This window comes from Myxine glutinosa, chromosome 4 (assembly GCF_964187855.1).
Source record: "Myxine glutinosa chromosome 4, kmMyxGlut1.1, whole genome shotgun sequence".
Classification (NCBI taxonomy): domain Eukaryota; kingdom Metazoa; phylum Chordata; class Myxini; order Myxiniformes; family Myxinidae; genus Myxine; species Myxine glutinosa.
This window is the reverse complement of record NC_136264.1, coordinates 121,910,770-121,923,416: the sequence shown is the minus strand read 5'-3', so window position 1 is coordinate 121,923,416 and position 12,647 is coordinate 121,910,770. Positions and strand designations below refer to the sequence as shown.

At 44.9% G+C, this 12,647-nt stretch overlaps 1 protein-coding gene across 1 annotated transcript in view; it reads left to right on the top strand.

Moving 5' to 3' along the window:
* LOC137425156 (sodium- and chloride-dependent creatine transporter 1-like) overlaps positions 1–12,647 on the top strand; it is a 160,947-nt gene that overhangs the window by 59,896 nt on the left and 88,404 nt on the right. The window contains exons 3-4 of the mRNA XM_068113296.2: positions 3,969–4,284; positions 4,880–5,012. Coding sequence (XP_067969397.1) covers positions 3,969–4,284; positions 4,880–5,012 — 449 coding nt within the window. The remainder of the gene's footprint in view (positions 1–3,968; positions 4,285–4,879; positions 5,013–12,647) is intronic.

Sequence of the window (12,647 nt, the reverse complement as noted above, 5' to 3'; positions counted from 1 at the left end):
AAAATGTGAAAAATGTTTGGCATGGGTAATCTCGGGGTTATATGTAAATTTTGTGAAGAGAAATGGTGGACACTGTATAGTGACACCATTATTGATCCAGGTGTGTAGACCAAAGTGTTGGAGGCTGTGATAAAAATTGATAGGGTAGCAGGACACAGCTTCAACTGCTTGCGGGGTGATTGCACCAATATTTGGGACGCGGGGTTATTGGGATGTAGTTGTGTAGTCTGAGGGTCAACGTGGTGCAGTGTGTGTCCGTGGTGTGTGGACCATGTCTTCTGGGTGGATCTCCTGGTGGAGCATGGCTGTCGACTGGACCTTGGTGTGGTCAAGTGTGGGTGAGCACTGGGGGCTGCGGTTCTGTGGACTGGGGGACGAGGGCGGCGTAGGTGACGTGAGGGGAATGCCACGCACTGCGGCCGTCTCACTCAGGGCCGAGGTTGTGCGTGCGGTAGTGTGTGTTGGCAGCAGGTGCTCACCACATTGGACAGCTGGGGCTGGTGCAGCCGTGTTCCTCGCAGGGGGGGCCGAAGGATGGATGGTGGGTCGCACCCTTATGGACACTCATGGGCTATGTTGGCGTTTTAACTGCTCACCTTGTCCCGATGACCCTTGCACGGTAGAGGTGCGGAGCTGTCATGGTCACAGGTAGTTGTTTAGAACAGTTCACCGTTGGATGCGGACCCACATACCTGCCAGTATAGTGGGGAGAAAAGTGAAATCTGGAAGAATTTGGCAGGCCTAATGGGATAAATTTTGTGATTGTGAAGGGTGGATGGCACTCTTGGACCCGACCAACCTGCAACTACCTGCACTTGAGGTGAGTGTTTTGAGGTGTACTGTCCCAGGCTTCAGGACTTGCTCATGTAAATTGGGGACATGTATTTTGGAGTTGGGTGCGGGTGAGAGTGATGACATGGCCGGTGAGGGGGATGGAATGGGTGCCACAGAGTCTTGTGGGTGGCGTCTGTTTTTGTGTTGTGGTTTTGTGTTTTCATGTGGTCGTGAGTTTGGAAATTGAAATATGGATGAGTGGTGATTATCGTGTTGGAAATGTGTAATGATTCAACTGTGAACTGGGGATTTCACATGAAGCAGACCATGGCAACTTTTTGTAACACCATCTATAGAAATGGGCTGTGTTATGTCGGTGGGGTAGAGCAATATCTTGAGTCAGGTAGATCTGAATAGGTAACATGCTTCGTCTGTCGCGATAAAGAATCTGCCCTGTAATTTCTGTGTAGGCGGTTTGTCGGTTAAGGAGTATACCTGTGAACATACCAGGATGTTCGTGTGCTAGGTAGTTGTAGGGATTAAAGATAACAGCCCTTGTGTGTCACACCTGGTAATCAAACCGTTGTCCCTTATGGCAATGCATACCCATATAAACACTTAGATAGGCCCTTTAGTGCACGCAGTAATTAAATCCCCTTCCCTTACAACGACTGGAAGAAGCCAGATCGGGGCACCGCCGGTGGCCACCGTCAGCAACACCACCAGCTAGGCCGAGCAACATCGCGTGACCACGCCACAGGGAACGTGTGATTGGAGGGAAGGCGCTGGAAGGTTCGGTGGAAGGCACTGGTTAGTGGCGCGCCAAGGCTGACGTCACCGCACAGGTTCTAAAAGGGTGCTGCAGGACATTTTCAGCAGCTCTAGCTCTGTCTCTGGCACGTCCCTCTTTGGCCTCTTAGCGCTGCACAATATCTCTATGTGCTTGAAGCTCTTGCGCTTCTTCTTGGTCTTGAAAGGTCCTGGTGGTCGTTGGTTCACCATCTGCGTTGTGCAGGAGCGAGGCTCGGTGCTGTGAACGGGCGGGACCTCGTGTGCAAACGGCGATGGCGTTGGCTCGGGGTCTAGCGAAGCGTGCGAGGCGGACGGAGGGTTTCTCCGCACGGGAGTTTGGAACCATGTTACACTGCGACCGGCGGACAGATAAGACTGCACACCACATCGCCATTACACGACGATTTATTTTGTTCATTCATTCCTGTGTCCTGTTGTTGAGTCAGGTGTGTGGGATCCCAAATATAGGACCTTTCGTTATAATCGCGTTTCTCTGTCCCGACCTTTATTTGAAATAAACCCTTATTATTTTCTGTATATATATATCTGAACGCAGTTTCCGTGTGGTTGATTTAATAGGTAAGACTGCAGGGCTCTTGCGCCGCCCCCTCCATCCCGCGCACTTTGGGGCAGCTTTTTGTTTCCGGAGTCCGCCATTGAGTTTTCGCCTCAAGGGCTAAGGCCTTCACAATCGGCTTCCGTGACCATCTGATTTTAATCAAAGGTGGCCACATGACAATATATATATATATATATATATATATAATATATACACATTACTAGTCGGGTGCCTTGGAACAGCTATGCAATGTAAAATTTGATCAAGCCCTCAACAATCTCCCCCCACCTTTCACAAACCCCAAGTCATCAACCTCCTTCCTCCCCCTTCCCCCTCCCGCTTCCCCCCCCCCCCCAGATATTCCTGATGCATATATACATGTATCGTTAAAAGTAAATAATGACGGATAGTTTTTTTTTCACAATCTGCATCGCTCAGAGCATCACTCGTATTCGCACCCGCATCACTCATGCCCAGACCTGCATCACTAGTGCTAGCGCCACTCACGCCAGCCAGATACGCATACATACATATTTCCTTTTCCTGAATGAACGATTCACTTAAAGGCATGTTCTTTTGTGAGTTGTCCTTCAGCCATCTGTTGAGAGCCTTCTCCATCCTTTCTATATGGACGTCCCAGACCTGGGTGACCACTTTAGTGTTCGGTACAGCGCTTGCCGCAACACTTTCTCGGATCGCCTTTTGGTTCTTCCGTATGTAGCAAACGGTTGGTTACTTTACTCCATGCAGTCTGCCCACAGAGGCCGTACTCTCATCTCCAAAGCTGGTCCAGCAGCTCCAATTTGTTGCTCAGGCTCATCACCTTCTGCCTCTTGGCAGTCAATGCATTTTTGGCACTCATCTTGCATTTGAGAGCCATGTTTGATCAATGAGTGGAGCGAGAGTCAAAGCACAGGTCAAGGCAGTGGGACGAGAAGAATGATCGAGACCCAGGATACACTGCACATAGGTAGTAGTTGTGCAGGAATTGTGGGTAGCTGTGGCAGGGGGTGAGTAGTCTGCCCATTGTTTTTGGGGGATGTTGGTGGGTGAATAATGACTTACGCAGCCGGTGGTAGATACGGTGGAGCATTTTATTGTGTAACTCGCAGGTGAAGGCGTCTTCAGCAGCTGGTGGTAGATGCGGTGAAGCGTTTTAATTGTATAATTCAGAGGATGACGTCGGGCACGGCAGCTGGTAGATATGGAGCTGGTGTTTTTTATAGCGCGAATGTTGGGACAGTCCATGCAGCTCGCATATAGCACGGCTAAAAAAACAAATGCATGCGCCCGCAAAAAACAGTGAATACATGAAACACAGGCCTGCGAATGTTGAAGCAGGTCACATTTTATCAACCGTGAATATTTTGGGTCTGGAAATAGCGAATCTGCTAATGTCGAGGTCAAACAGTATTTTATAACAAGACTTTTAATACCTACTCCTAGCAGGAATGGTGTGCTATGCATAACAATTTTCATAGATAATTTGCGTCGCCACTTTAGCCAAAACAAACGGGGCTATGAATGTTTTTAACTACCTAAATTCTTCCCCGGCACAACCCGATTACAACCAGCAAGTTTCAACTTGCTCTGACAGTTGTTTCAGAGTGCATACAAGACAGACAGAAGTGACTATCTTTTTGTGTATATATATATATATATATATATATATATATTAGTATATATACAAACACACACGATGCACTTTGGGAAAAAGTCATTGGTAGGTTTGGGGTGGGGTGCTTTGCTATCCTAATGTAATACGCATTCGTTAAATATCTGTTCTGAAACCACTTCTATGCATTCACCATTTTCCATCATACAACTTGGTTTTTTCCATCAGGTCTTGGTGTGTCATCTATGGTCATCATATTTTTCTGCAATACCTACTACATCATGGTTCTTGCTTGGGGCCTGTACTACTTGGTCCACTGCTTTGCTTCAATCCTTCCTTGGTCCACGTGCAGCAATATATGGAACACTAAGGCTTGCAGTGAAAGGCTGGGGCCTGGGCAATGCTCATTGCCTTCATCAGCCAATGAAACCATTGCTGAGCAAGCAGCAGCAGCATCGGTCTCACTCGCTGCAGGGATGCTGAACAATAGCAGTGCATGTGGCAATGGTACAGCACAGGTTTCGCCAATTGTGGAGTTCTGGGAGTGAGTCAAGTTTTTATCTTTATTATTTCTTCAATCCTTTTTCTTTTTTTGTGTATGCATCTTGCCTGTTTTTGTTTGCTACGCTACCTAGTTCTTTCTAGTGGCATTATTTGCTCTTTAAATTGTGAACCAATTTTCCACCAGAATGTGCCGTTTTCTGGATCCTGGTGCACTTCACTGCCATGCTTACCGATTCATTCTTTAAAATTGAATCTTGCAATTTATCATTGCTTGTGCCATTTTTACCATGCAATAGTGACGTTGTCATGAGGTGTTTTCTGTCCTCAAGATAATTTCCATTACTGTCTAAAAAAAATAGATGTGTTCTATATTTGAAACTTGCTTTCACAACCATGGGGACTGTTGTCTTTTGTTAGCTCATCTCGTTGTCTCTATTTTGGTTTTATTGCTTTGGCAGCTTGCTAAGAGTATTTTTGCTTTTTTGATTGAGACTTTTATAGCTGATATTGTCTGGCCACAAATGCAACATGTAATCCTCTGCTTTGTATTATGGTAATATGGTATGTTCCCATGTCTTGAGTTGCATGGAGAAACAAAGGATTAAATTTCCCCCCCATGCTTGCCCTTTGTACAGAATCAAAGTTCTGCGTATTACTTCTGGCCTCGACAACATGGGCAAGCTGAACTGGCATCTCCTGCTATGTCTTGCTGTCATCTGGATTGTCGTTTACTTTTGTGTTTGGAAAGGAGTCAAGTCAACAGGAAAGGTGGGAATTGTAGCCAGTGGTTCTTAAATTGATTCTTTCCACTGGATGGCAACAATCAAGGTCTGGGAAGCTCTTCTTTGTGCTTAAGTTTTCTGTCTTTGAAACAAAGCAATTGCAGTACAGTGTTGTATAAAGTTGTAGAGATGGAATAATTATTTTGGGGACAATGAACAAAAGGAAATATTTGTCTATTACAGAGATAAGAACCTGAGCTTATATTAGCTTTAGTTTCTTGCACATTTTGATTTGGCCTTGATTGAAGCTTTGCACTTAAAAATACATGGAGCTTGAAGACTGCAATGGTCAGATTAACAAAGTATGTAGTGACGAAACCCGGTTCTTCTGTAATGTTAACTTTGTTGGCGTTATGAAGTGAAGATGTCAGCCAGGGTATTGATTTAGAGATTAAATGTTATCTTTACAATTACAAAAAATGTAGGTAGCTGACATCATCTTTTCTTTAGTGGCATGATGCAACACCTTCTGCCATTGCACAGCAGGCTTCCAATGGGTATGGAAAACCAACACAGGGCTAACGATCATGCAGCAAGCACATTACAAACTGAAATTTGTGGCTGACCTGGATATCCCCTTTTGGTTTGTTTTAACTGACGTCTTCGCATACTTGTCTTGAAATGTGGGGTCATGATTGACTCGGTACGCACTGTTTTTCTTGGCCGTGGTGCACATAAGCTTGCACAGCAATGGAAGAACGTTTCTGAATCAAAGCCATTTTGCAACTTATTTTTATGGTTGTCTTGTACTTAACACCCATGTCAATATACCATGCTCCTCATTTTCCTGTTAAGTCAGAGGTTCGTGTTCTCTGAAGTTTGATCCCCAGCATTTCTAATGTCTGCGTAATGGGAAGTTTTCCTTCAGAAGGCATAGAAATACATAGTGCAGTCACTTCATTGGCAAGTTCAGAGATTATGAGACCGTCTTTATAATATGAGTTCCCTTGCAAGAAACCGAAACGCAGAAGGAAACCATTAGGCACATCAGGCCTGTGCTATGATTGTCAACTATTTGTCCATGCTCTATCCTTATGAAATGCTGAGCAGAGCGTCAAGCAAGGAAAGCTGCATATACCATTTTGACCTCCTTGGTATGACTCGGCTGGGGTTTGAACCACCGACCTCTCAAACTTGAAGTGGACACTCTCGCCATTATGCCACTGAAAATTGTCATTTAAGAAAAGTAAACGACCAACTGGTACACTTTTTGTGCAATCAGCAATATCATGTTAGGCTGTTGAGGTCGTAGAGGTCTGTCTTAATGTTGATACTATTGCACTTTTTGGCTGTTTTATCATTTATTTTGAGATTTGATATCCAGACTGAAGATTAAGTTGAAGTTTAGCCTTGGCTCTTCCTTTTGGAGGCTGGTGTCCCCCAATACAGGATCTTTGGTCCAATCTTGTTTGTAGTATATTGAAAACTATCTTTACATTGGATATTTTACAGGCTTATTCTCTATGGTGCCACATATTATGCCCCACAGTGACGAGCAGACCACAGCTGCATTACTCATATCTGACGTAGAGAAGATCAGGAACTGGTCCGCCACCTGAAACGTGTAATTCTGATGAATCACACACCTTAATTTTGTTTCACCAGAAAGATAACCTTGTAAATCCTTCAAATATGATTTTTTTTCTCGATCCAACCTTTTGCTAAAGTGGAGTCCCTTGAGGTCCTGGGCTTCAACATCAGATATTATCTTTAAATATATTCCATCTCCAAACTGGATTCAAAGATCATTCGTGTTTTCTGCTGTGCAGTCTTTCCTTGTCATTCCTCGGATTTTCAAAACCTACTGTTGTGGCCAAAAATATTGGCACCCTTGCACTTTTTTCAAATAACCCTACAATTTTCCCTAAAAATAAGTTGAACTTGACAAAAGTATTTGGTCTCCACAATTCTTTGTTTTGCTGTTAATATTACAGAACCTTTGTTTTTGATTCAGAACTTAATATATCCTTTTAAAATCAGAAATTAAAAAGAAATGGCATTGACAATTTTTGACACCCAAGACCTAATATTTGGTAGCACAAAGGCTCTCAGCCTTTGGACAAAATAACTGCAGTCAAGCATTTCCTATAGCCATGAATGAGCTTTCCTACACCTCTCCACTGGCAGTTTGGCCCACTCTTCTTGTGCAAACTGCTCCAGTTCTCCCAGATTTGAAAGGTGCCTTTTCCCAACTGCTGTTTTCAGATCTCCCCACAGGTGTTCAATGGGATTTAGATCTGGACTCCTTGCTGGCCATTTCAGAACAGTCCTGCATTTTGTCTTGAACCATTCCTAGGTGCTTTGTGAAGTATTTTTGGGGTCATTGTCCTGCTGCAAGACCCATGACCTTCGACGAACACTGGGTTGAATATTGCGTTCCAAAATGCCTTGGTAATCTCCTGAATTCATGATGCCATGCACACATTCAAGGCACCCAGTGTCAGAGACAGCACAGCAACCCCAAGGCGTCACCGAATTTCCTCCGTTTGACTGTATGGTAGGTGTTCTTTTCTTTGAAGGCTTCATTTTGTTTTCTGTCAACATAGAGATGATGTGCTTCACCAAAAAGCTCTAATTTGGTCTCATTTGTCCATAAGGACATTCTCCCAGAAGGATTTTGGTTTGTTCAGGTGTGCTTTGGCAAACCAGTTGGGCTTTCTTATGTCTCTTTCAGCAGTGGGGTCCTCCTGGATCTCCTACCATAGAACCCCATTTCATTGAGTTGGCGATGGAAGGTCGGAGTTGAAAATGTCGTACCTTGTGTTGGAAGGTCAGCTTGAATCACCACTGTTTGACAGTTGATCGAGGTGCTTTCTCCACCATTCAAACAATCCTTCCATCACGTTTTCTCTTGTGGCCATGTCCAGGGAGGTTGGCTACAGTGGCCATGAGCCTCAAACTTCCTGATAACATTCCGTATGGTGGACACAGGGACATCAAGGTCTCTGGAGATGGACTTGTAGCCTTGGAATTGTCCATGCTTGGCTACAATCTTGTGTCTGACCTCCTCAGACAATTCTCTGGATTTTTTTTTCTTTTCTCTATGTTAATTGCGGTGCACACAATGACACAAAACAGCAGAATGACTCCTTTTCTACATTCAAACTGGTTGAATGAGTGATTTTTATATTGTAGGCACCTGCAACTTACTACAGGTGTGACAGGTGTCACAGGTGAACTCACAGGTGAGTTCAATTCCAAAGTAAAGGAGAATCACCTGCTTGAAATCTAATGAGGGGTAATTCATTGGTGAAACCCCAGCGCAGTCATATTCAGTGCCTTCCATTCACCCCTTTTAGCATGAGCACTCCTGAAATAACGATCACTTCAGGAAAAAAATCGTCACCTCGTTGCAGAATATCTGTCTGGAACAATAATCTGCGTGGAGCATTTGTATTTCTGACAACTTCGAAAAGGTGCCATTAATATTGTCCAGGCCATTTTAGGATTTCTGTGTGGAATAATCCAAGATTTAGTCGTTTTTTTGTTTGGTTGCACTACAAACAAAAGAAATACATGTGGATACCAAAATATTTTTTTATTTCAACAATTTTCTGGAAGAAATGGTGCATTATTTGAAAAAAGTGCAAGGGTGCCAATATTATTGGGCATGACAGTATAAAGCTTTTATTCAAACCAATTGAGTATATACTCCTCACTAACGGTTGTGGCTCCAGCATTCGACTTTGCATTCCTGGATGCAGTGGAGTCCAAAGCCTGAAAGATCATTTTGCGTCTTCTGACAGGAGACTTGTGCAGTGCCTAACCCTCTCCCCACCAAAGACATATTTGTGGTTTCAGTCTATGGCTCTCCTCTGATATCTGACTCTCAGGACCCCTTGCTCTCTTCTGCCTCCATCTTGGTTTGAACTCTCATTCCTCTGTCGTTCAGCTCTAAAGATGGATATTGATTGAGGGGAATTTTATATACTTTTTCCTGTCTTATAAATTAATCTGAGGTCCCATGCTAAAGGCCTATAATTATTTTCTTTTTAGTATTGGGGGATATATTGCATGCTTGCCCAAAATGTCAGCAAGACTAGGAATTGAACTGTATATTTAATCCTAAAATAGAAGAACTGGAGAAGCAAGATTTTGATCACAAGTTTATATTGTGACGGCGGTCACGCGGCCAAAATGCTCTGAACCAGTTTAAACTCGCTTCGCTTATATAAAGTTCAATTGGAATGCTGGGTGGCGCATTGGGCACCTCAACTCGCCGGGAATATGGAACCCAAGGAGATTCTTCACCTGATGAGGAACTGAATTTAATGAGCAAGCATTCCAAAGCCCAACTATCCTCAAAAAGAATTTTTATGAAGCCTGCTATTTGAAAACGGTGAATGCTACAGTTCAAATAACTTGAGACCCAGTCAACAAAAAATGCGTATTAAAACAGGGTGGGGAAATGAAATGAATACAGACTATTATAATGCAATTTAACAATTAAAAAAACCCAAAATACGTGCCCCCACGGATTCGTACGGATGGAACCTTAATTATCTTTCCTCGAGGCCTCAAGCATCCGACAGAAGTAAACAATAAAGAGTGGGATGAGACAAAGGAATACCATGCGCAACCCAGGTCAGTCACGTGGTGCAACTGCTGGCGCTCAGCTCACTTGCCCCGATGCCACCAAACGGGCCCCAAAGCTCTGTACTGTACTCTGTACTGTGGGAGGCAAAGGGAATGCCACAGCAAAGCACTCAATCCACCTATCGGTGTAAGAACGACCTGCTTCTCAAGGACCGCCTCACTAGCAGGACACCAGTGGACATCAGCAACTCCCTTATGAATATATGTGAGGAACTGGCCAGTGAATGGAACTCGGGCCAGTCTTTTTATTAAACCCCTCCAATGTATAGTGACATTGACCAGCTTAGTTTGATCATCGCCGATTGGTGACAACAATAAAGAGTTGGTCCTGCAATTTGTTGGCCCTGAATGTTCTTGATTTGCTGGAATTGCACCTAAACTCATGCCTGGTGGGTGTTGCAAGGCCGTGATCCCTTTAAGCATACATGAAAGACAGATCAACAAGGATAAAACGTGAAATGAGGGTGAAGAAGAAATAATGGGGCAATTAAAAAAAAACTTTGTGGGGGATGACGACCTCCTTTCTACACAATTATCAACACAATTTCCTATTAGTTATTTTACTGCACTCTTGTGCAAAAACATGAATTAAAGGAAATAACTATTCTCATCTATATATAATTTGTAGCTCAGAGAAGTTATTTCCGTAACACCACCCACACCTCTTTCAGACTGTCTTGAGTCTGCGTTTAGAGGGGGAGTCAGCATTGGGTCCGGCTATTTATCACAGACAACTCCCCATCCTACTGTACACCCACATACAGTAATCAAAAAGTTCATCCCTAGTTTAATGCGTCAGTCTACTATTCTTACACATGCTCACTATGCACAAAATTACACCGTATAACCATAAATTCATTTTAGCAATATACAAATGTGGTTTTGAGAGGTAAATGTGCCAGGGGTACCTTTCTTTGGCTCGATAAAGAGTTCACAAAGTTCATGCTGGAGTCAATTATTTTTCCCTCCCTGGTAGCACCCTCTTACCCTAGGTCGGTTCGATGGGACCCTCGGCCCTGACACAGTAAAGTGTCCTAGGTGGCCTCGAGGTCCTAGCTGCACACAGCAGATTGCCTAAACAATGGCTCATGTGGTCTAACAGTGTCTTCTTTGGCATGTATGGCCCCTTCATCAAAACAAATGGCAACCTTATTGGCCATCATGGCCACTAGAATAAGCAAGGCAGTGGAAACGGGCAGCTCTGCCTGGCTGGAAAGTAGCATAGGCTAGCTGACAGGTACAAGGGCCTGAGGTGGGCAGTTTGATGGGTAACATCAACGGACGGTGGGAACAAGGGCCTGCAGCAGCAACAGGCAGGATGGCAGCAGCTGCCTGATGGTGTTGGCAGGAGCATGCACGTGGCAGCAGGTAGGGTGGATGTCTTCAACCATAGTCCTACCCTATCACTACCTACCCAACTAATCCCTTTATTCTATATGTAGCTCCTGTCGCTGTAAACTAGGCTCTCCCTCCCGGGCCCCAAATCCCATGAAACTAAATCTCCCGGGAGGAAACAAAGGTATGCGTGATGACTAAAAGGATGGGGTGTGGCCTTTCCTGGCTTGCTGGCTGCGTGGCTTGATGGCGAGGTGTGCCTTCCCTAAACAGACAGTTTGGGACTCATTGGGTCCTCACAAAATCCATTTGCCCTGCTCCTGTTCTTAACTGCTGCAGACATCAATTGGTGCAAAGGGGAAGCACATCTCCACTATCCCAGCACTTTCAAAAATGTATTTTCGTTTTTAACCCCCAGCTAGTGTGGCTCTAATAACCAATTTACCCACTGCAATGCACGCTGGTGCTCTTCTCAGATATGGCTCTATATTATATCATTTCAATTCTCTGTTTACACCATTTAAATCGTCAATTTAACATCTTGATCATGAATCAAGCGGCACCCCTGGTTCGGCATTCAGTTGAACTGGAGCCGGACCCATCAACTTTGTGGAGTGCCACCCTGGTCCTAACCCTAACCAGTCTGTATCTATCGGCGCCCCCCCCCCCCCCCCCCCAGTGACGTTCGTCCTCCTTCGCTCTGTACATTCTACATGCTTCTACTATTCACATATGCCATGATCACCACACTCTTGCCCTCCTTCTCACTCATGTTCTCATAATTGCACTTGTTCCGACTCGTGCCAGCACCAACAGACAATGCAACCTCGACTTCCCATGTTGGAAGCTTGGCAGGCACTAAAGATGGTAGCGGAAGCTTGGCAGGCACTCTCATAATCGTATTTCACATACCGCTGGTTCCCTCTTGGTCCCGCACACCAGTGGTGCGGCACCGGGCAAGGTACAGGCAGCTCATGTGCGGACTTTACCCTGTACCCAATGGTCTCAGACCCACCTCCTCTCTTCCCTTTGGGAAGAGTTCCTATATGCAGACCTGCGTTAACTAGATTAGCTCCCCATTTATACCATGGCTGTGTTTGACCATGTACCTGGTTGTGGCAATGGCCGACTCCACGTGGTGATCATGCCTCTTCTGGCTCTCCGAGCCTGGAGTCATATACCTGTGAGGCCTCGCACACCTCACGCATTACTTCCTCAACACTTCCTCATACTTCCTCCTCCTCCTCTACACTTTATCTGTTGCCATCATGTTCTCTTGTGATCTCTGTCACTCTTTGGTCATATCCATGTTTCCATTATTCCTAAGTTTTGCGCTTTTGTTACTGGTTGTGCACCTCTTGCATCCCTTACTGTGGCCCTAGTTCCCTCTCCTATTCTGGCTTGACTGGCCACCATTTCCCACTGTATGTTCCTTATATTATTTGTGTCCATCACCACCTGCTGCTGTACAGCGTGACCGGTCTAAATTTTTTCCCGCAACTCTGCCCGGTTAGCCTCAACCTTTCCGACCAGCTCACTGATGTCTGAATTTTTTTTCGCCAGATCGTCCTTTCGTTTGCCCTGGCCAGTCTTCATATCGGCCCCCCCCCCCCCTCCCAATTTCTGAAACATGGACATTGTGGCTGCAAATTGTCAGCTCGTGTCTGGTCTCGATATTGGCGCTGGCATC